This window comes from Hetaerina americana, unplaced genomic scaffold (assembly GCF_022747635.1).
Source record: "Hetaerina americana unplaced genomic scaffold, ioHetAmer1.1.p SCAF_7, whole genome shotgun sequence".
NCBI lineage: Eukaryota > Metazoa > Arthropoda > Insecta > Odonata > Calopterygidae > Hetaerina > Hetaerina americana.
Genome location: NW_027287316.1, coordinates 55,577,959 through 55,602,751, shown reverse-complemented (window position 1 = coordinate 55,602,751; position 24,793 = coordinate 55,577,959). Strand labels below are relative to the sequence as shown.

The following is a 24,793-nucleotide window of genomic DNA, read 5'->3' as shown; positions in this document are numbered from 1 at the left end:
ACTTCCCTGCACTGTCAAGGTATTTATTTTCAATAAAATTTTCACTTATAATTTTCCCTGCATTGCACGTCGTAACTTTTTCTATTTGAAATTTCTTGCTACATAAAACACGTTGATATATTTCCCAGACGACACATAAGTTGGCAATGTCGGTGAAAGACGGAAATTACTGAAACACAACTCATTTAAAGGCGCGAAAATATTTATTTAAGCTGATATTAAATCCACTATCATTAACTATATATTATTAAGTTACAAGGGGTTATAACCATGTTCATTCATTATTTTTCCCTCCAATGCATGTTGGTGTTCTCTAGATAAATCAGTCAACCAGTGGTACCCTTTCAGAATATTACACTTTCGCCTCTTTAAGCACTTCATAATATTGAGCTTTCAACTCAATATTTATTCCAAGCTTTGATTTAATTTGCGTATTTACCACGGGTTGGGACGGAAATGTGGTGCAGTGAAGCGAATAGACGTTTATTTCATTAAATAATAGTATGCAGGACGGGAGAAAAGGAATGCCTGAGGGACGAATACCCCAGAGAAATTAAGTGAGATGTAAGAGGAGGTGAGATGTAAGTCTGATCTAAAGGAATCAAATAAAAAATGCAGTTGAATAGAGGAGTCCTCATCCGAATCGTCAATTTGAAAGTTAATGGTGAATAAGAAAAAGTTAAAACTGCAAATTCTCTGCTATTTGCACCAGTTTATACAGGCTTCCCCTACAGGCTGTATTTTCTGTTTCATAGCACTTTCCTGTTGCAAAGCATTTTCAAAGCAGGAAGATCTGGTACTCGAAAAATCACACAGCTAGGGTGGAGCAGAGTGTGAGCCTTACCTGGGAATCGAACTTAGGCCCTCCGGTCAGTAGCCCAACGCTATATATATACACACACACACACACACACACATAAACACACACACACACACATACACACACACACACACACACACATACACACACACACACACACATACACACACACATATATATAATTACAGTTATCAACTCGAAGTTTGGTTATGTGGGAAAAGATAGAGCTCACCTAATACAAAGCCCACGACGGATAAAATTCACACATAAGGGTAGTGAGGTCAGTAATTTGATCTAGATACAAGAATACCTTCTGCAATTCGTTCGAAAAGAACCCTTGAAATATATTTTTTTAATATTAGGTCTACCTTGATCAAACGGAATTCTATTAAAAAAGGTTTTAATATTCTCACATGATGCCATACAATAAATTCCTGTTTTTAACTTTAGTTTAATTAATTGGAAGATACGGGGAATTTTTGTGAACCAAAATAATCGATATGGAGCCCTGTCACGAATGGCTATAAAAGCATAAGTCCGTGAAAGTGTGGCCACTTTGGGTCCGCTATATTCCCTCTCATATTACGATATGACCTTCACAGAAACTGTCGCATAAATATATCATAGAGCGGCGAATTTCGTTCCTCATTTGGCACACCTGTGACTACTTGGAAAATAAGTTTCTAACCTATAGCCTAACTGGCATGAGTTACGTTCTACCTTGTACAAAGTTTAGGAAGCATATGCGTAAAGCGTGCAATCACTTTAGCCAGTTTAGGGCATGTATTTATGACTAAAATATATTTACCATGTCAAATCACATCCTTACCGAAATTAGCCATTTGTTTGTTGGCCATTAAATGTATATAAGTCATGCATATCTAAGAACCAGAAGTGCGTGTGTATGTATATATATATATATATATATATATATATATATATATATATATAATGCTCTGTGAGTGCAGAAACTTTTAGTATATACATACACACATATGTATGAAACTTGGAAATATATAAAATATTATGAAAAACTTATAGACGCATAAAAAGGCTATCACTTTTTTATAATGCTTTTTCTTTTCGTTGAAAAAGGTGGTTGAGCCACAGAAATATGCAAAAATAAAATTTTAAGTGCCTTTTTATGAGCTGTAAATTTTTCATGCCATCTCCACGTTTGTGAAAGCTTATCCTCACTTTCTTGTACAAATATGTCCATGTATGTATATAAATGATAACATATATACATATATATGTATATATACATATATATATATATATATATATATATATATATATATATATATATATAATATTATATGACATTATATTATATTACATTATATTATATATACACACACAAATATATAGTAGTCAAGGTAGATATTGGTTGGAATGTTCCGTTTTCTAAACCGGACATTCCCATCTAAAGTTCTGTTGATGTTATCAAGCGAACGTAATGGGTCGCAGGCATGTGAGAGCTCGCAGGCGTAGACTTTAATATCCAGGTAGGTATAGGGGAAGGAAACCCTCTCCCCTGAAAACGTTATTTCTTGTTCAATTGCTACGATGGCCGCCCTAGCCTGTCTAAACAACCTCTGCCTTCAATACACCATTTATATAATTAAAGTAACTATGGGTTAATTTGAACAAATGTTTTGAAGATATAAAATAAATTTATTCTCAGAACTAAGGAAATTTGTGTTTTCAATATGTTGTTTTATCCATTACTTGAAAACTAATTCGCTCCCGAGCGATTTATCACATAACATGTATTTATAACAGTGGCATGGGGTGGTTTTATCACAAATATTAAAGCAGAACAGCGATTATTTTTCAAACCATCAACATAATTGCCACTCATATCATTAACCTAATTACTGCCTATTACTCCACGATCCTTTTTAATCAATGTTAATCCTCTTTTCCTGAGCTTGTCAACAATCTCATTTTGACCGCAATGCAATTCGCGCGCTGCTTTATTTCAGTGCTCCTTGTGCTGTGAAATTCATTGCCTTATTTTCTCTTATTATAAAAAAATAGATGCATAAATGTTCTGCGTATGGTTTACTTTGGCATCATTTACCTTGACATTTAATTAGCCGGAGAAGGACGGAATTTGAAGAACAGTGCACTATTCTGGCCGTTACCTCTTAAATATCATAAATTGTTGAAAAAGATACCCTAATCGATATATGTTACAAAAAATCGTTCCATCGAACCTAAGTGCGGTAATTTATATTTTCATGAGATACACTTCAATGTTCATTCGTTCCACCATTGTTTTAGTATCAGTCCAACGACCGAATGAATGAAGGTGTAGTCACAGGATATAGTTCATTCGCATCACCGCCTCCTTAAAGGGTTTCAGGAACCGAATCATCCCCTTCTCTTCCGATAGTCTCCTTCTTCTCAGAAAACCCTTTTAGCCTTCTCCCATCTCCTTCTCATACCCTTCTCCCATCCGCACCCCAGCCCTCCTGCCCAAAAACCCAACCCCGGCGATAAGTGGTCCAAGTGACGCATGCCAATCGATATTTCACCTCCCTCTCCACCCCGCCCCCCTTCCCCCCCTCGAGCCTCTCTCGCGGGCCCTCACACCACCCCTTTTTCCCTCCCTCGCCCTCCACATCTCCGGTTTTCAGCTCCCGTCCGCCGACCGTGGTGAATGGATGCGAAAAGGAAAGGAGGAGAGAGAGAATGGTAGGAGGGGGGCAGGAGAAGGTGGGTGGTGGGGGTGAAGGCTTCACAGCTCGGGGGATGAAGGAGCACCTCCCACGGGTAATCCCGCGATGAGGTGAAAACATCTGAAGGTAAAGATGAGCGCAGCCCTTACGTCCTTTCTCTCTCTCTCTCTCCCCGATCCCCCTGAGGTCACCCGACCAAGCGGAGGGGGGAAGGCCCGGAGCCCATCCCGGCATCCCAAAGGGTTTGTGGTGGTGGTAAAGGGGATGGGGTGAAATGTAAATAGGAGCAGCGGCTGAAGATCCCGCTGTGCGTTATTACCCTCGATCTTTCACCTCTATTGTTCTAGAAAGTGATCTAACTCCGGTTCATCGCTATCACCGTTTTCCAATATTGACCTAAGCGTGAAATGATTATACATAACTGTCATAGGGCGGCATTTTTTTCTTGACCCTAGTAAAATCATCGGAATTGAATCAATACCGGGCATTAGCTTTATCATTTTAGCAACTACAAATTCCTTCCCATACACTTTTGATCGTTCTCATCTTTCGCAAACCGTGTTATGAAGGTCGTGTGTGGGCTTTGTTGACGGTATTCTCGCTTTCTCTGTTGTGACGAAATTACTGGATCAACTTTAGCCTGTTTAATACAGTTTAGCAAATTAAAGGAATATATAGAAAAAAATTGTAGTAAAACAATGGGGAAGCAGAAAAAGAAACCCTGTCGTCCACCATACACAATTCATCGATTGGGGGGTAACGGATTTGGGGTGAAAGTAAATTTTCTATTCCTACTCTAGAGATTTAGAGTACAAATGTGTAATTTGCATAGAAACCTGAACTTACTTAGCTTACCGTTGCGTAACAATATAATTAGATTATTGTCTCCTTAGCGTATACCTATCGTAAACTAAGCTGTAGATAAAATTAGTTCTTATCTATATCGATTGATGATCTTTGGCAAAATATCTCACGGGTTTATGAAAACTAATGAATAAATGTTCCTTTTGAGTAGGTTATTAATCATAGTTGAGCTTATTCAATGCGGAAAGAAAACTATGGAAAATAAAAATATGTATTCAAAAAGTATGAAATTTCAATGATTTCTTAGACATTTGGAGACATTGTGCTAAATTATTTTTATCATCGACGATATATTTCTCCTATTTCTTTATATGTGATTATTTTTTCACCCCTTTCATTTGAAAGATCAGGATGCATATCTTTTATCACGTATAAAGGAACAGTATTTCGTTCACGAAAAAAAGAAGTATTCCTTTCGGTCGTGAATTTCCTTAGTTTTTAATAAAGTTGTGGAAATGAAAAAGAAAAGGGATAAAAATTTTCAATCTCTGTCCTCAAACACGGGCCAAGGCAGGTAACGTGATTAGACCGCTCATGTTGACTTCAGTTCAAAATTGGAAAACCTCCGTTGCAAGCACTGACTCTGTGGTCCGACGCGAGATTCACGGAACGAGACTATTACGCTCGGCGAGGCGAACACGTATCAACTATAAAGGACTGGTCAGTGGCTCTTGAAGTGACAAAAACAAAAGTATGCAGTTCATCCACCCATTCAATTAGGTCCAAAGTTGAAAGCAAGCACTGTGGTTTTTGCAGAGGGGTTTCCATTGCGTCCAATGGCTAATAAACTGATGTCCCACATTTTTTTAAAGTTTCCAAGAATTACTTTCAGGTGCGCCTTCAAAGCATGACCGTTAAATAATCAAAATTGACGTGAGTATTTTAGTCCTTGAAACGAGTGTTCTGATCAAAGTGAGACATTTATTCTCTCGTTGGCTCGTCTCTTCAAAAAAACCAGAGGTTGCTTCCGAAAGTTGATGCTCACTTCTTGTCCGGGTGTCACATGACCCTACCTCGACCACTGCCTGAGCGGCTATGGGTAATTTAGGCGACAGTTTACCAGAATAATTAAAGTTAACTTGTTCATGGATCCATTAGATTGTTCTCAAAAGTTTTCCTGTTCACCTCAGTCAGCATGAACGTTCGTCCAAGAGCACGAAACTCAACCGATCGAAAGGTCAACGCCATCACCCGCTACTTCCCATTCATTTCGCAAACTGAATATAGAAGGAAGGAAGACATTTTTGCCAAAACATTGGAAAGAATTGTACATATTTTGCTAAGGATTACGTAGGGAAATGAACTGGATAAATTGAAAGGTGCATAAGCCAATTAGACTTTTATAGAGCACTTTCCAAAGAAACATTGCCATAAGATCCTTTAAAAGGCACCCAGTAAGTCTCTCAGGATATGGGAAAAATTATACGTAAACATTTTTCTAATGGATTACTGATTCATCACATTCATTATGAACTCATAATTGTTCATAGCCTCATATTACACAAATTACGTTCACGGTACGTGACCTCATCTCCTCGAGTATTCCTTTGCGTGGCTGTTGTCGAGTCATCCCCAGCCACAAGCCTTGCCGGTGGCTTACTGGACATCACATTGATGTTGTCCCATTCGGGTTGTGAATGTCGAGAAAGAGCTGACTTATGAAAGCGGATATAAATTTGGAAAGCAGTTAAATTCATCCATTACTACCGTTTATTTCACTATCCCCGCAAACTTCCTGCTGAATTTTCCATTGTCCTGCCTAATGAGATTCAGTCATGGTACACAAGAAGTGAAGCTGAACTTTCCCAAAGGAGAGAAAGTGGCGCCTTTTGAATTTTCGAAGAGACATTTGAAAGTGGGTGTTGGCGAAATACTCAAGGACAGATAAGAATATGCTTACCTTGTCTTGAATTAGGTTACGAATAAATGCTCAAAAGAGAATGGATTAAAATAACGAATAATATGCGACAACCATTAGCAAAATTAGTTGAAAAATACTTTTCGAAGGTGGTGAGGAATGTTTCGGTCTTATTTAGAACTCTGTAAGTGGAATTAACATTGCATGGTCATTATTATAAGTAAAATAAATGTGACGATGGCGACTAAGTATAATAATGGAAAAAACAGAAATAAAATCAATTGAATAAGTTCGCGGTATTGTAGTAGATGGGTGAACGTCGCTGGGAGAAAGAATGAGAAGGCAAAAATAATATATTCAAGGTATTTGAGTGGAAATGGAAAGTCGAATACGGTTACAGAAGGGGGAATTTTGGATAAGCAAGGTATACAGGTAGGAATAGATTAAGCGTATTTAACGGAATGGAGGGGAGTAGGAAGTATGCGGAGTTGAAAATTGTTTCTTTAAATTTAAATTATATATTATTTATTTATTGCCACGATTTTACCGAGACAATTTTGTTTAGCAGGAATGTTTTTTTGCTCTTTTGGCATAAAGAACGTAGGGCGGGGCTTAGCAATTTAGAAGTGCATAGGTTATGGATTCATCAAAAAACCTATTATGGTCGTTATACTACTCTTGATAATAATTATGATGGCGCGTGTCAATTTTCATTAGTCCTTCAAATCGGAATTAGGCTCGCTGTAGCCCTCCATTTCTTCCTTTTCGATGCTAGCTAGCTCCCTTAGTAGGCTTGTTATCTCTCCCTTCCAGCAATCATCTTTACTTTTTGTTCGTATTTCGTTCCTTGCCTTCTTTTTAGTGTCTTCTCTTCTATTGTACTCATAACAAATCCATTAACTCTCACGATGTGCCCCATTCTAGTTTTCCTTTTCTGTCTCCAAGTCAACTTTATCTCCCCAATTCTTCTGTAAATTTCCTCATTTATCATTTTCATCCTCCACTTCATCTTCAATGTCCGCCTCCGGTACTAGGTTTCGACCAGACTATCTTCCACTGGTTCTGATTAATCTATGTCCCGCTTTCTCGGACTTGGTTGAGCACTCCATACAAATGCTTTTACTGTACTGATTCCTAGGTTATATTTTGCATGTCAACATAATTATAGTAATATTCTTAATTGCAGTGTCTTATCTTCAGATTAACCACATGCGCCACTCGCGCAATGCGCGCGATCGCAAGTCCATGTCTTCAACATGATTATTCATATTTTTCACCGTTGCGATTTCTGCATAGTGCATTCTGTGCCTTCTTTCGCATCCTCCATTTCACATGACCTTCACGTTCCCAGTTTAGGGACGAATTTTTGATTAGCGAGAGGGGGAGAGAGGCTCTCGAGTTTCTTATTCATATTTTTACAATCTCTAAAATTTTCAATTCCAATTTCTGCTTTAAATAAAATCATTATTCTTAAACTTATTCATTAATAAGACATTTTCAATTTTCTCTCGTACTCCCTTTAAACCCTGGAGTAATTTATCTTCCTTTACTGATGCCCTGGAATAAAATTATTTAGTAATAAATGACAAAGTACATCATTAGAAATTTTATGAAATGCGAATGCTAAGGAGAGAGTGGGATATCTTCTACCATCTTTATGTGCAACCATGAAAGTTGTTAAGTTATATTTTTATAGTTTTACGGAAGGCGTGGTACATGGAAAAAGCAAGATATAAATTTTCAGTTCAAGCGGTTGATAATAGTGATAAACGTATGAGAGTCGTGCACTGAAAGGAAATGCTGAAAAAAGTGAACGTGGAATATTATCTTAAAGTAAAATTCAATTTGAATATGAATTCCCTATTTAGATAATTACACTTTTGAACGTTTTTATTACTTGTTTTTACTGAGACATCAACTAATAAAAACCATAGATTGAATTTTCGGATTATTTTTGTGGAACTATGATAGGGGTAAATATATTCACTTTAAGACATGTATTTCATGTACTTCAACTCATTTGTGTCCGCCACCAGAAAGTACGACGCTCCGTACACTTTCTCTTTTTAAATTTAGTATTCATTTTAATTGCATAATCATAGTTTTTCCACGTTTTCACGTGGAAATGCTAGGCTGAGACCATTTAGCACTCAAGGCTGAGAGCAGGGTACTTTGGATGTTGATTTATTTGGCCACCTTACCTCAGTAATTCTGTTCATACCGCGACGAAGCAAGCTACCTTCGGCTCCTAGATCATCCTTGAGAGGAGATATGACTAACTATCCGGGCATAATAGTTCGGGAAGTTTATCGGGCCAGTCATGTTTGAAATATTAATCATACGATATAACCCGTCGCGGCATGGTAGTCACCGCCCGGCAGCGACACTTGTTTCCGTCAGCCGAGCGGCGAGTTGAAAGGCTCGCATCATCCTTCCCCTGAGGGGGGGGGGAGAAAGGCGTGGGCGTTGGCGTTAGTGGGAAGGAAGGTGTGTCCGAGGGAGACCGGGCTGCCTCCCCTCTCCTGTCTCGGAGAGGCGGAAGGGTCTGGTCGGAGGAAAATGGGAGTCCCCCTCATGACTGAGAGAGTAAAGAGAGGAGGGGGGAAGAAGGACATAAAGGACAAACCGGCGGACTCGGATGGCTCACGTGACGCGTCTTCCCTGCCACATCAGGGGAGGAAGGGCGAGGACGTGAATGGAAGGGATGAATAAAAGGACCCGTGCGTACAAACACGCACTCACACCGGCGCGATCTTCTCCCCGTGGGGCAGTCCCCAAGCGATGAGACAGGGTAGATGGATGAAATGATGCAAAAAGACTTAAGCTCTCGGAAAGATGGGGGGTCCGGGAAGAGAAAATTGTTTTGAAAACCGATTCGCAACCCTCCTCCCCCGGGAGTTGCTAAAAGGGGTTGGTTTGCACCATGTGGGTGCTCACATGTGAGGTGGGGTGAGTTAGATTAGAATAAAAAAGGCTACAATACATCTTGAGGGGTTTTTTGGAGTGGGTGAAGGGGCTCCGGAGTTGGTAGTTACGTCGGATGCGAATGAAAGGGAGAATTGTCGGGGGAAAATTGACGGGGTCGTGATAGTTATAAGGGGAGCGAAGGGGTGAGTGTAAGCAGAGGGAGCGGGCTCGTTTTTTTATGTCATTGAAAAATTTTCATTCCATGGGGCGAGGTGGAAAATAGTTGCACGTGCTTGCGTGAGTTTATTTATCGTGAGGGAAACGAGCCGGCCCCAAAAATATATATCTGGTATCTGCCCTGAGCCATATGGCATGTGCTCGGAAATGTATGTATCCAAATTTGGCGTGATTGGTCGCAAAAAACCATTTGGGGATTTTTTTCTCGTCGCACGGGTTCTCTGTGGAAGGTTTGCGGGGATGATTGTGGACGAGATCGAGCCAAATTAAATACCGGAATACACTCTCGCGCACTGAACCGGACGAAATGGAGCTTTCCCCTGCGCATGTGTTGGTGAAAGCATTGCATTATCCCCCATCATATGTTTCGGTAAAAGCAAATTCAACATGGCTTTCATATATTTTGATGAAAGTGTATTGCCTGTTGGAGTTTGCGCGGAGAATGCTGAAATAAAATCTCCAATCTGCAATACGTTTCAAGTGGTCATTATTATTGAATTTTTGCTCTTAAGTGAATACCTTGGCATACATTTAGAAGTGTCACGTATCAAAGTCAGAAAGGATTGTAAAATTTGAGGTTAATGTTTTTAAGTTATTACCATGAAAAAGTGTCATATAGCAATTTTCATCCTGTAACGAAATGTTGGGCGACTATGGAGCTGAGCAAAACAGCAGGCAATAAGGATTTTTCGGAATATATTTTCAATGAATTAAAAAATTTTTTTTTTCAAACAACCATAGAACGAGAATGTTCTTTTTAGTGAAACTTACTTTAAAACCAACACCCACTTATCCGTTTTACGTAATAAATAGGGTTTTTTTAACCACAACCCCTTGCTCCCTCTGCTGTTTAAAATTCTCCATGGAGTGACTGCTTTTCTTCAGTTTAAAGTACTAGTGGCTAAGAGAAGATTTAGGAAAGAAAATTCATTTATATTAGGTTACTAGGGATCGAAAGGTCGTTAACATTAAGGAATTTATTAGTTAATATTGGATCACATTTACCATTTCGATCGATTACCATGAAGATGGTATCTCAGGTTCGGGAGAAGCAATGCCAACAGAACCCATTCTTCTAGCGTAGTCACCACTAAGGAAAGAAAATAACTTTGGAATCATTTTCCTATTCTTGATACACATGATCTAATTGTTACGCCTATCATATTTTTGGCCAGCCCCATCAAACTGAATATTGCCTCTCCAGCTCCTCGTTTTTGCTAATTCGAATTGGTGTTATGTGATGTATCTTATTTCATTCCTTCGGCAAATTATCCAAGTAAGTACTTTCGATTCGTGAGTTTTATGTTCTTTACATTTATCTTTATTGATTTTTTTCGGGAATACAACCGTGACACTCTTCTCGAAGTTCTCTGGTAGTTATCATCTGTCGTCTTTATTGTTGATTATTCCAAAGAAAATATTCTTTGATTTTTTTATTGAGTACCTTGAATATTTTTCTTCGTCTATTTTTTCGGCTTAATAGTGCCTTGTTGTTCTTCAAGCCTTTACCGTCTCTGTTAAATTTGCTTCTCAGTATTTCGGGGCCGCACTCGTTTTCTCCTATCAACATTCATTCTTTAATTAAGTTATGATTAAGTGGTTTGGGTCCTTGGTAGAGTACTTCAATGTATTATTTCTTCCATCTCTTTCCAAAGTCTTAATCTTCTTTAAGTATTTTTCCATTAGCATCTCGGCTGCTAAAGGATTTTGTTCTTCTTTCTCCAAAATGCCTTCTCATCAGTTTTTAAGACTTTCCGCTGTTTTTCTTCTTTATGTTGTCACTAATTTACTCGTAGCAGCTTTCTATCCACTTTTCCTGGGCCTTATTCCGCTCTCATATGAATTGATTCCGAAACTTCTTATGAGCGTTTTCCTCAGTTTCATTTCTCATATTATTACATATCCTTCTCGCCTCTAAGAATTTTCTTATTTTCCTATTTTCTATGACCGCTTAGATTTCTCCGCCTTACTCACGAGTTTCTCATCTGCTACCTATGTTATCATATATTTTATCTCCTTCCATGCTAATAGTATAAATTCCCTCTTTTTTTCTGTTGATGGTCACAGTGAACCTTAATATATCTAGCTTTTCGTCGAGTGTCTTAGTATTTCAGCTGGGTTTCTGGGTCACTTTCTTCATTTTCTTGCATTACAGTTACCTATCCATGACCACCAGATTGTGATCGGAATTTATGATTTTGGGAAATACTCTTACACGGTATAACTTGGTTCTTTTTCTTCTTTCTGTCAAGTTTGGAGTATATTAGGTATCTTGCCCTGTCCCCCGGCATTTTCCATCCCTATCTTCTTCTCCGATATTGCTCGGAGTGGATGTCTGCCACTGTCATACTTCTCTCATCACAGAATTTTATCAATCTTTCTTCTGCGCCATTTATATTTTCCAGCCCGAGCTGTCCCACGCCACTCAATTCCGACCGCAGGTTTCCAGTCTCCCTCACACCATGATTCGGTTCTCCTTAATTTTTACTGGATCTTTGGTCCTTCTCTACTTTTTCGTATATTTCTCTTGCATTTGAATGGCTTGATTTGTACAGGTTGATGGTATGGATGGTATGGAATTTGGTACACCTAAACTAGTATTGTATCCATAGGCTCTCCGTTGAACTTTATAATTGGATACAATGGTCTTCAAAAAAGGCTAAAACATAAGATATTATAATCGTTAATTAATTGAATGGGGTGTTCATAAAATATTGGTTTCCTTCCTTTTTGATTTTCCGTACCTTCTTCCCGACATAGTCAGTCTCTTCTCGATAGCGTTAAAACCCTTGTATGCCTCCAAAGACCTATTTCCGTCATGTATGCCCTTAGGCAATATTGATTTACACTACATTTTGCTTCACCATGCACCAGAGTCATCGTAAATCATACCATGCACAAGGAAACGTTGAAAATATTATCAGACAAAAATATTGTATGCTTCGGAGTGAAATCTTTAACTTGCACTCGATGCCAATATTTACGAGCAAAATTGTGTGAGTTACTTTTTTAAAGAAAGAAGACAATCGACGAAGAGGTCAAACAAATGAGTTTATATTTAAATGTAGATAATATTCTGAGGATAATAATTTTTATCATCAATACTCTAATCCGAAGATTAGTTGACCGGAGCCCTCAATGCACCTATATCCCTTAGTACATAATTCCCTATTCCCGGCTAATTCTTTTTTCCTGAGTTCCTCTTGAATCTTGTCGATATATTTATCTCCTGGCATTCCTCGTGGGAACTTCCGATCTATTTTCTTTTACGTTATGTACTTTACAAACTCTTTGCGATCAACGAGTGTTCAACCCATTGAATTCTTTTCCTAAAGGCGTTCGGTTTGGTATATCCTTTCTTTTCTTGTTATTTTCCATGCGTCTTCATTTCTTACGTTGCCTGTCAATTTCCTCTTCAGCACTGACCTTAAGAGGTACTGATATACGAGGTACGTTCAAAAGATAGCGGGAATTTTATAACTTCGCATACACATAGTGCACGGCATAGCACACGATGAGTTCTTTCCACATGGTTAAACGATCAAAAAAGAGCACTACTTACAAGTTATCAGCCGTTTACGTAAATCTATACGAAAAAAAACACCCGTATTCGTCACGAAACAATTCATGGCTTTTGCACCATAACGATAGTGTACCTGTTCACACTGCTCACAGCGTATACGTGAATTTTTGACCAAAAATAGCACTGTAATGATGTCCCAGCCTACATATTTGTCAGACATGCCTCGTGTGACTTTTTCTGTTCCCGAAAATAAAGCAAACCTATAAAAGGCGGTCGTTTCGTGCAAGCATAGATGAAACAGAAAATGCGTAGCTGAGAGAGCTACAAGCTATACTAACGATCGAGTTCCAGAAGTGTTTCGGGGATTGGAAAAAGTGCTACCATAAGTGCACTAAATCTAATGAGACCTACTTCGAAGGGGTAGCATTGATGCAGACCGATAAATAAAATTCTTTTCAAATAACTCGAATTCCCGTGTTTTATTGAACACATCTTGTAGATATCCTAATGTGCGCGAGAAGAAAGTACTGCATGCCATAACCTTATGCTCATAAGCACGAACGCTGTTACCAGTGAATGGGTTTGGTTTGATGGTATGTAAGTCGTACTCCGGTGAGGAATAATGCAAATGCTTGAACAGGGTTAGCATGTCTATTTAGGTGGCATTACGGGAGTTCTAGGATAAGCTGGTTTAGGAATATTCGTGTGGTCGCTTTCGAAGATCGAGGAAAAGCAAGGATGCTATGGAGTGACTTTTAAAATGGCAAGGAGCGGAAAGGCATGTCGTGGAGAGCGAGGGGGGGGGGATAGAAGGGAGAAGACAATTGGATTTTTTTTTTAATTTCCTCATTTTATTTATATTAAAATATCTGAAGCCGCCTACGTGCAACTTTCCTCATAACATGTCTCTTAATCTCAAAATGTTCCAATCTGTTACGAACTGAATTAAGCCTCGGAAAAGAAATAGTTCTCGTAGTCGTGGAGACGGAACGGAAGCTTTCCAAAAAATTGAGGATGCTTGTAATGAATATGCCAAGGGTTTCATTATGGGTAAAAGTGCTGTAATTCGATATGTGTGGAGTTTATCAGTGCTTCGTTCCCATGAAACAACTCTGATTTAACAGCCCTATAACGACCCTTGCAGCTTTCCCATGTGTCGTATTATCTCCTTAAATTTAAATCATTCTATACCTTGGTTTCTGTCATTAATTTCCTCATAAAGGCTGTGACTTACATCTCTTTAATAGATATATTCACCAAATATAAGATACCTGATTAATCATAGATATTTTCATCTCCTTCCTCTTTTCGTTTTCATGGGATCTCTCAATAATTCTATCGTTGACAATTATGATTACTAACGTGTGACCTTCATATAGCATATGTACTATTAATATTGCTTTGTCCTTTTATTCTGTTCTACCACTGGATGTACTCTACGAGTCTATCTCTACTTCATATTCTGCGTTTCTTACCGATTGTTCATTAAGCTGGACAGTTGATTTTATATTTTTCAATAGAAAATTCTTCAGCTACTTTACGGCAAATAAATAGTAAAATAAGAATAAATTCATAATAGTTAAGGATTGAAAAGAGAAACACGGTTATTTGCGTTGTGCAATTGCGGTTCGCCAACGGACGGAACACAAGAAAAGAGTTCCGAGAATGTTGATGATGCAAGGTTAAAAAATATAATAAAAAATAGCAAGACATGGATTTACAAGATGCCATCTTAGCTGTGTATGTTTCCAGCTTCATATGTTTTCCTTTCATTGTTTGTATTATTTCGCATCGTTTTTGTTTTCGCACGCTCCCACTCCCCCCCCCCCCCGCTCATCTCCTCCCGTGGAAATGCGGAAATGTCGTCGGATGAAAAACGCGTGTGTGAATGAGGAAAGGGGACGCATGGTAAGAGGGGAGCACGTCGTGATGCCGTAATGGCGGGCGGGAGAAAAATAAACAAGGCAGGCTCGCTCGCATAAAGGAGGAGAATTCGTTGAAGACGAAAGGGAAACGGATTCATGAGGGATGGGAGAGGAGACGGCTTACGAGAGGAGCAAAGAAATACCATGGGTATGAAGTTGATATGCGCTCGAGATGTGCGTGAAACCTGAATAAAAATTCTTATTTGGAAGTCTACAGGGCAGAAATCTTGGTTGAAGCCTAAAAAAGGGAAAGGAAATATCCGTTGGACCTTTACTAGGGGCATTCAAGTTCTAAGATTTTTCAGTTTCTATAACTAACTTCTTACACAAGAAAGTCGTCATTTATTCTAAACGTAATTTCCCCTCAGAAGTACCAATGTTCCTTAGGGTGGACTCCGTGATCCCATGGCTGCTAAATACGCTTCTGAAAGCGTTCCAATGTTCCCAACTAAAGAGTTACTGACGACCCATGGAAGACGCTTTTGGGTTCGTTGCCACATGACCCTCGGCTTCCTTTCAACTGTCACCAAGCCCACGAATACACATTTTTTCACTTCCGCAACAGGAACGAGCATTCCACTCCCCACTCAGTCAGCATGAATTTCGACTGGTGTTAAACTATGAAAGTGAAGACAATTACGTGCTCTTCTTACAAGACTGATTGATTGAATATCTGTGGACAACTGAGGTAGAGCGAAGAAAACTGAATAGGGATGTTGGACGGATCGAATGAAGCGATCGAAAAAAACGTGCAGATTCGAAGGACAGTTTTTTGTAGTATTGGCTTGTCAGGTTTTGTCTTGTTTGGTGGCTTTGAAAATTGTAGTAGTGCAGAGCTTGGGTTTATCTAAAACCTTCAAAACGGTCGACTATCAAAGCTCTAGCGAACAAAAACACAGAAACACACAAAAAAAAGAAACTCATTCGTTTTCGAATTTTCGGTGGACAAGCTACTTTTCTCCCGGAAGAGAAGGCAGGAACTTCCTTCCTTCTCTTCCTTGAGAAAAGTGGCTTTTCCACCGAAAATTCGAAAACGTGTGAGTGTCTTTTCTTTTTTGGCGTGTTTCTGTGTATTTTGTTTTTATTGGCTAGTTCTTACTTCATATGCCTTATATATATGCATATATAAATATAAATAAATAAAAATATATATATATATATTGTCCATCATATTTTTCTAGGGAATGATAATTGAGGTGGTTTCCCGTTGCCTTCCTCAATAGTGTTTTTAACGTGACACCATCACTTACTGGCCGCCCCACTGGGGTCAGATGCCATTGCAGCCGCCTCACTGAGGAACAGACGCTGCGTCTGATCAAAGAGGCATGGGAAGGACTCGAGGTAGGAATGAAAGTGGGCGGAGAATTCGTAAAATCAGTTAGGTTTGCTGATGACCAAGCCTTAGTTTGTCAGTCAGCCAAGGGGCTGCAAGCATTGCTGAGTGAATTGGAAATTCAGTGCGACAGGTATGGGATGAGAATCAATATTAAGAAAACAAAGGTTATGCGATTTTCTAGAAAGAAAAAGGCCAAGCTTAACATTAAAATAGGAGGGCAAAAACTAGAGCAGGTAGAGCAGTTTACGTATCTCGGTAGTGTTTTGGACCAACACGGTCAAAGTAGTAGGGACGTAAGGAGAAGAATTGCGCTAGGCAAAGAGGCTTTCACAAGGAGGAGGGAGTTGATGACGGGGACTTTGAGTAAGGATGTTAAGAAAAGACTCGTAAAAACTTTGATATGGAGCGTAGCTATGTACGGTGCGGAAACGTGGTCATTGAAGCAGGAGGATAGACGTAGATTGGAGGCTTTTGAAATGTGGGTGTGGAGAAGAATGGAGAAGGTGAAATGGACAGAGAAGAAAACAAATGAGGAAGTACTTGGTATGGTGGGCGAAGAGAGGGGTTTGTTGGGAGCAATCCTATGGAGGCAGGAAAAGTGGATGAAGGGGGTGTTGACCGGCAGTGGGTTGTTGAAGACTGTGATAGAGGGTAGAATGTTGGGCAAAAGAGGAAAGGGAAGGAACAGGATAGGGATGTTGGACGGGATGAAGGGAGGAAGAAAGTACTCAGAGATGAAGAGGGACCTGATATAGAGTAGGATGGTGGATTTTGTGTTTTGTTAGGAGCAATAAAATATTTGTTTGGTAGTTGTGTCCATCCAAAAACCTACCTTAATCGGTAGATTACCTTAAAAAAAAAATATATATATATATATATACAGGTATATATATAGGGTGTGTGTGTAAGTGTGCGTGCATTGATATACCAATACCCACAAGATCACCCCTGATTATACTCGTCATAACAAAATCAAAACCTCAATCATTAATCTTGGTCAAGTGTAAGCGTTCCTTTTACCAATATTTTTCCTAGTAAGTCAATACTTGCATATTGACTTATTCTTTGAAATCTTCATTAGCTATTTGCATTTAAATTGACCAGAAAGCGGTAAGATATGCTTCTCAAATATATTTATCTTCAAATGAGGGTAAGGAAAAACTCAAGAAACGAATTTGTAGTTGAATTATATTTTTAATCTATTTTATTTCATTAATGTTAATCCCGTATTTTTATTTTTTTAATTGGTAATCTACCGGTTAAGTTATCGGTTCATTTGGACACAACTACCGAATAAATATCTTTTCCCATCTAACACAACCCAACATCCTACCCTACAACAAGACCTTTTTCATCTCCCTTCTTTCTGGTAAACTTTCTGGTAACAAAAGCCTTCTTTCTGGTAAACTTGTTGCGTGTAAATTCAAATGTGCAGTAGTAGCGAATATGATGTTTAATTAAACTATAGAGAAAGCACATGCAATAAAATTGGAAACTAATAATATTTATGGAGGCTTCATTTTATGTAAGTTCAATATTTCTTTAATAAAAGAGGGAACAATGTAATTTTCTACAAATTATTCTTTTTATTACACGTTGTACAAAATAGTTAAATTCTGCAGAAAAGATCTTTGTTCCGTCTATTTTATGTATTTGATACTAACATTTGAATTAGGAAGAATAATATAGCAATAAACATTCTAAAATTAACCCCTTTTGGTCTTTCCCTGCGTATAGATTCCCCCAACGCAGTTCACTCCCCTCTTCGCTCTCCTTCCAAAAAGAATTAAATACTAATTTGCCCTGTTACCATTTGATTCCACTGTTGAAAATTAAGGCACTAGATTTTTAAACTATGCCATTCTCTTATCGTTATAATGTCTCACTTTTCAAAGACCTGGTCAATATTTTATGCAATACATTGCAGTGCGAGCTGCTCCGTCATTTTGCAGTTTCGGAATTTCCACCGGACGCTGTCCAATAATAAATCCCTCCACGCCTACGTGCTCATAAATAATTTCGGCAAAACGAGGCTTTCCTCTTCATTACCCCGTTAGAAAGGGTCCCCCAAAAATGGCGTCACCATCTCCAGTAAAATTAAGTTGCAAACTTCGGAGCGCGTCGTAATGTTCCCCGTTGTTTTTTTTGAATGGTCATGAATCATCACTCGCCGGACGCACCCTGGGTTTTGCAGGTGTACCAATCCTCTCATTAGGTCAACCAAATCTCACGGGAAAAAATTGAATCTGTAGGAGAGGAGTGGAGAGGGGCGAAACTTCGCTCGACTCCGTTGAAATATATATATATATCTACTCCTGAATTCCGCGGACGCTATCTGGATAAAACGCATAACGGTGCCATATTCTCTGTGGACCTGTACATCAAGCAGTTCCCTCTTGGATAATATGAATGGTGGAGAAGGCAAAGTGAAGCAATGAAAGAGTCTGGGATGAATAATGAACGAGGCGCCTCTGTTTAATTTCGCTGGTGAACGCAGTGCTTTAATATCTGTCAAAATAACTTTGATTGATCATTAAGTACGAACAGCAACCGCATTAACTCACTATGCATTCCTCCTTCATAGAACAATCTCCTGTTTTCCATCTTTAAATTATTTTCAGGTTTTATTTACGAAGAAAAATCGCTCATTTTTATTGAATATAAAATAGACTGTTGGAAAAACATGGTACGTAAGTGTCACTATAGTAAGAAAGGGAAATAGGGAATTTGCTGGGAGAAAGATTTTAACAAGGCAGGCGAAGTGTGTGCCGGAGATAGTTATTGAATGGAAATGGGACGATGAATTCTGTTACATCGCGCGCATTTTGAGAAAGAGTAAAGGAATAAAGATTAGGCATTAAAGGAGTAAAATTAGGAGTAAAAATTAGGCATCTAGGGCGCTAGAAATTGAGTTACGTGAATATGAAATAATTTGACTCTTATTCAGGCAGGTAAGAGTGGATATTTGAGCGTCATGTGAGGCGTCAAAGTATGAGGGTGCTTAGTTCCTTAGTTAACCTAAACATTTTTGCATACAATTTGTGATTATATAAATATATAAATCGGTGGGTATTGTAGTCGATTGTTGAGACGTACGAGCTCGTAATATATATATATATATATATATATATATATATATATATATATATATATATATATATATATATATATATATGTATATATATATGTGTGTGTATATACTTATACATACACGGATGTATTATATATACGTACACAAACACATGCATACACACACACACACACATATATATATATATATATATATATATATATATATATATATATATATATATATATATATATATATTATTTATATATATATATTATTTATATATATATATATATATTATTTATATATATATATACATATGGCTTCTTTTTAGCCAGAAGGGCTTCCTCTCTGTCCAGACTAACAATGGAGTGCTTGTAGCGGTCCCACGGCCAAACCCTGAATTCTACGAACCGTCGAACGAGGGGCACCTCCGATTCTGCTACTCTGCCGAAGAATTTCCATGAAATTCTCGGCGGAATGACGTATAGGGGTTCTAACTTCCCATATTCGTGCATCCTGGAAACGCGGGCATAACGACTGTGCCCAAAGATGAAGCGAAGTGCAGGATTCTGCATCACTTGAATTCGAGCGAGACTTTTATAGCGATACTCAGCGCAGGTACAAGATGAATGGCAGCACGCACGAACAGTAAAGTGGACCCTTTGTGTCCATAATCAGGACAGGCGGGCGAATAATCGGCCGAAGCCGATTAAGCGCCACATTTTGACTTCGCACGAACACGAAGCGATTGGTTATTTCAAAAGTTTCTCGTCCATCAGCACTCCGAGGGAGAGAACTTTGGATTCCCACGGCAAGGCGACTCCGTTCGCCAAAAGGTTCACTTCTGGCTGTCCACCTCTTCCCGGGTGGAATACGATCACCTTTGTCTCCTGCGCATTGACCGTAAAACGCCACCGGAGGTAGCTCTGCGACGGCGTTCTGCAGTCTTCCCACCACGGTCGCCGTCTGCCGGGAGCGGCACAGCAGAGCCGCATCGTCAGCGTATAGAGACAGGATCTCGAGATTTCTACGACGTCCTGGGATGTTGTGGGAATAGGTGTTGTAAAGCAATGGCCCAAGTGCGGACCCCTGGGGTACTCCGGCCCAGTACTCCCATGAGTCTGATCCGAGGTACTCTCCTGAGTCCAACCCGAGCCATTGCACCGTGAGAGTCTCCGGTTCCTCAAGTAGGAGGGAACCAAATTGGTTGTCCAAGGTTGGAAATTGAGTCTTCCCATCTTTAACAGGAAAGTAAGATGCCAGAACACCCACGCCTATCCGGCCACGACTATCCGGGTAAGAGGGCCGATCATACTATCGGCTAAGGCCAGTGATGACGGCGGCAATGGCTCCTGTGGCAGCTCTCTATCGATGATGTTGCGGAAGGGCTTCTAGTCAGCTGACGGCTAGTCCAATCGGTGCATTGGAGGGACAGCAGGAATTCGCGTATCTACGAGGAGCATGATTGGGTTATGGTCCTACAACAATTCAACGCATGTATACTGCTATACCATGTATACCATAAACAGAATTTAATCTGAAACATTTTCGCTAAATATTTGCCTAATACTATCATTTCAATCTCAAACATACAAAAGATTACGGTAAAAATACAGAGAATTTAGTGATCCCGAGGGGGCATCAAGATTATCATAGAAATACTTAGAGTGAAAGAAGTCCAGACCTAGATGGAAAATGTAAAAAATAATCATGTGGATTTATTTATTTAACATGTATCACTACGTAAATCAATGTAATTGGCCCGTTGGGAGTGAACGGTTCCTATTTGTTTTATTGTATCATTTAGGTAATTACTAATTTACCAGAGTAGCTTAAGCTATCTTTCGCCGTAAAACTCGTTCCAGTTAAAATAGGTTGCGTGCCGAGATTTTCAAACCGTAGCATAACGGTAAATATGCACTGTACACCATAGGTTTAAGCTTATTGTCAGCGTTACCAACTCGACTGTGTCGCATTGACTAAAAAGATAACGGTTGGTAAAAATAACTATGCAAAGTCATTTAGAAAGTGATGTAATTTTACGGTAATGTAATTAAAGTTTTTTTACCAATAGCCTTGTCATATTTATTTCATTTAGATATTGTAGTTATCATAAACCTTGGTTAGGGTGAAACATATATATCATTATATAACAGTGCCATTTTATTATTAATTTCGCATCATTACCACTTTCCCATGATCGTAGAAAATAAAATTATTTCCCTCTTTCTTTTGCATGTACTTTTATTTCAAAAATTGGGTTATGATTGAATCGAGTTACCAGATTATGTACAATTGATTTATTGTGAAAAGAAACTTCCAATTATTAGACCTTTCGTAAGTGTAGTGTGCGCATAAATTTATTTCATTTTTTTTCGAACATCCTTTTTATTACGTGTCAAATCGCACGCTTCCAAGTAATTTGAGTTGTTTGGCGAAGAAAGGAAAGAAAGCTACTTAAGAGCACCATCTATTCTGGCCGGTAATTGGTCGATGCCAGGGAAAATTATTTTAGAGCAGGCCCAACTCCGTCTTTTACGAAAATTCGCGTAGTGGTTTCCCAAGAAAATTCCAATTTACATTCGGCACTAGATGCGATACAAAAAGGAATGTTTTTGGTACGCCCACTCGCATTACCATCAGGGGATCGCGAGTAAAATCACAAATCTCCCAGTCTCACATCTTCCCTCGGAAAGATTACCTGTATACACTCTACGCCAGCACGTATACTTCAAGCAAGAACATCTACCCATTCTTCCAGCTCCATTACTTTTGCAGGTCCCTTCTTGATACCCCCTTGAAACCCGTCCCGACCAATATCTGGCGTCCTCCGATCCTTGTGCGCGGGTTGAGTGAGACAAATTAAGACATCTGATGGGCACTGGGATAAATATGGTCGCCCGGCTCCTTCGTCCGCTCGACATATCCATTTGCATTCCTCATTCTAATCTTGTATCTCTCTCTCCTGTTTCACAGGTGCGTCGGGAATGGGTGTCGGTTCTCGCCCTTCCGCCGCCCTCGGCTCCCGGGAGGAGGCCCTGATCGGCGGGGGTCCCGGGAGCTCCGGGCCCGTCGCCGTGAGATCCGCCCTGGTCGACGTCTCCACGCAGGCAAGTGAAGCCCTACTTAATCTTATTCCTCTGGGGTTACCTGCACTCCCGAAATGAACCGATTTCCTGCGGGTGTCAACCTCGCAATGGGAAACACCGCGAGATTTCGTTAAATCCTTCTCTTTTTTAGATTATCCAGGGTGGAAAGACATCCTTTTATCTCTGAAATACAGGGGATTGAAAAAACACCTTTAAAATCCTTGACGGAATGTAGTTGAGCAGTAGAGTCTGGAATTTAGGTGAAATAATTTTTTTTCTCGGGAAGTTGACTGAGGAAAGTAGAGGGGTGAAATACTTATTGGTATTAAGCATAAATGAGTATTGAAATGTAATGAAATAATTGAATTTGTAATTCCACACACAAATTCCACAAAGTTACGCCTGAGACAACAAATTTTATTAAGTGCGCCAGTAACGCAGTTATGGCAAGCCTCTACAGAAGACTCTCCATAAAATACCGGAATGCGTCATTGAACATCTTCTTCAACAGCCGCTGCATCTCCCTTGGAGATTTCCCGAAGTACATCAACCTTCAGTGTAAGAAAACCCAATCCTCGGCAGGAAAGTTCGCTATAGGAGTAGCCAAGAAAGCCTGGCTTAAAAGGGAGTTACACGAATGGTATGTTAAACGAAAAGTGTGTGGAATTACAAAGTCAATTATTTCATTACTTTTCAATATGTTATGCAAATTTCACAAAGTTACGCCTGAGACAACAAATTTCATAAATGAGTAATTTAATAGTTTTTTTTATAGAAGCTTTCAGTGTGTTATGCATTCTGTAAGAAGATAAAGTATTTTGATCAACACCTTCCTATATTGGTACTGCTTTTGTGCAAACAATCGGACTGCTCGTGGATTCAACTGCAAAAAATCTACTTAGCTTCATCTATATTAAAACAGTGAGTAGCAATCGCCTTGTGCTTACTCCTTTGAGTGAGAAAACCATCGAAAGTAATAATAACAGTATATAAATTACCTGAAAGCCAGTAATCACTGCCACAGTAATCAACTCGAATATTGGTTTGATAGTTTATGGCAAAACTCGACTAATACTAATTGTAATGACTGGTGAAATTCACACATAAGGTTAGCAGGAGCCAGTTTCTTTCCCTGTGCCACTTGTGGTGTCCTGGGAAGATGTGGTCCGGGAAGAGGCATGCCCAGGCATCGAGCCTGCCTGTAAAGCGGTAACATTTTATATAAATTTAGTCGTCATATCTAACGTTTCAACGCAGCAAGGTTTGATGCTTTATTTGGCTTTGAAGTCTTCTAATTGGCTAAAACCCTAATTAGTCTTTTTAAATGTTAAAATGATATTAGTGAAGTGATACAGAGCCATAATATGTCAAGAGGGCATATGATGGAAAACAAGTCAAGGAAAAGGAAACAAATAAAGGAAAGACTCGTTGAAGAAGAAATTACAGACTAAAGGTAGTCTTCGGCAATTTATTCGATTTGAATATGATTGAGCACGGCATTAACTGTTAGGAATTAATAATGTACTAGTGATTTGATGATCTTCAAGGAGTCATTTTTTCCCGTTCCTGGTTAAAACTCTAATGAGTTACGTATGCCACTTTTATTTCTTTTGAGGAAAATAATCAGGAAAACTTCGTTTTCCAAATTTTTTATACAAGTCACTAATTGCAGATTTTAGTTCTTGTATGATTGTGTACTCAATTGATACATACAGGTACATATGTATAAGTACCTTGTGTGTGTATATATATATAATCTTATGTATATAGTATATATATAGTATATATATATATATATATATATATATATATATATATATATATATATATATATATATATATATATGTATACTCGTATGTATTTATTTTATGCCTATATTTTTGCCAAAAATACCCAACCTTAAGGTTAGTTTCCTAATGTGAATTCCTATGTTAGCAATTTTCTAAAATATAGTATGAGCAGATTTTACTCCTGAAACTATGCTAGATATGGGTATAGGAAGAAACTTAAAAATTTTTAAATCGCATACAGCTATGTGTCAAGCAGGACACGAGAGATACACTCGTAGATACAAATTAAAAGGTTTTGCTATTAAAATTGAGTCTATAGCTGTAACCTAGTGAGATATTAGTACGATTGGAGATGTATGACCCTTCTAATGGAACGTTTATTGGCACATTATTCACGTTAAGCTAAATTCAGAAACCACAATGTACTGGTACGACTATATCCACGCCTGTATTTATCAGAAAAGAAAATTTAGGTTTACGAATCAAAGATATCACAAGGAAATGAATTACACTGCGAAATTATGCAAAGTCATTCGCATCGCATCGGAGTATCTATTTAATTCTTGATCTGGAGAGCTTGAGTCAATGCAATTATTCGGTCAGGTTATTACATTCAATAAACAAGTCTGATGGGCATCTAAGGCCTTCTCAAGAATTGCTCATTGTTGTTCATCGACGCGTGA

General features: G+C 38.8%; 1 protein-coding gene across 1 annotated transcript in view; it reads left to right on the top strand.

Moving 5' to 3' along the window:
* Positions 1–20,300: 20,300 nt before the first annotated feature.
* The window catches only part of LOC139696847 (uncharacterized), a 48,441-nt gene continuing 43,948 nt past the window's right edge, over positions 20,301–24,793 (top strand). Inside the window, exons 1-2 of the mRNA XM_071595727.1 lie at positions 20,301–20,361; positions 22,207–22,340. Of these exons, the coding sequence (XP_071451828.1) occupies positions 20,301–20,361; positions 22,207–22,340 (195 nt within the window). The remainder of the gene's footprint in view (positions 20,362–22,206; positions 22,341–24,793) is intronic.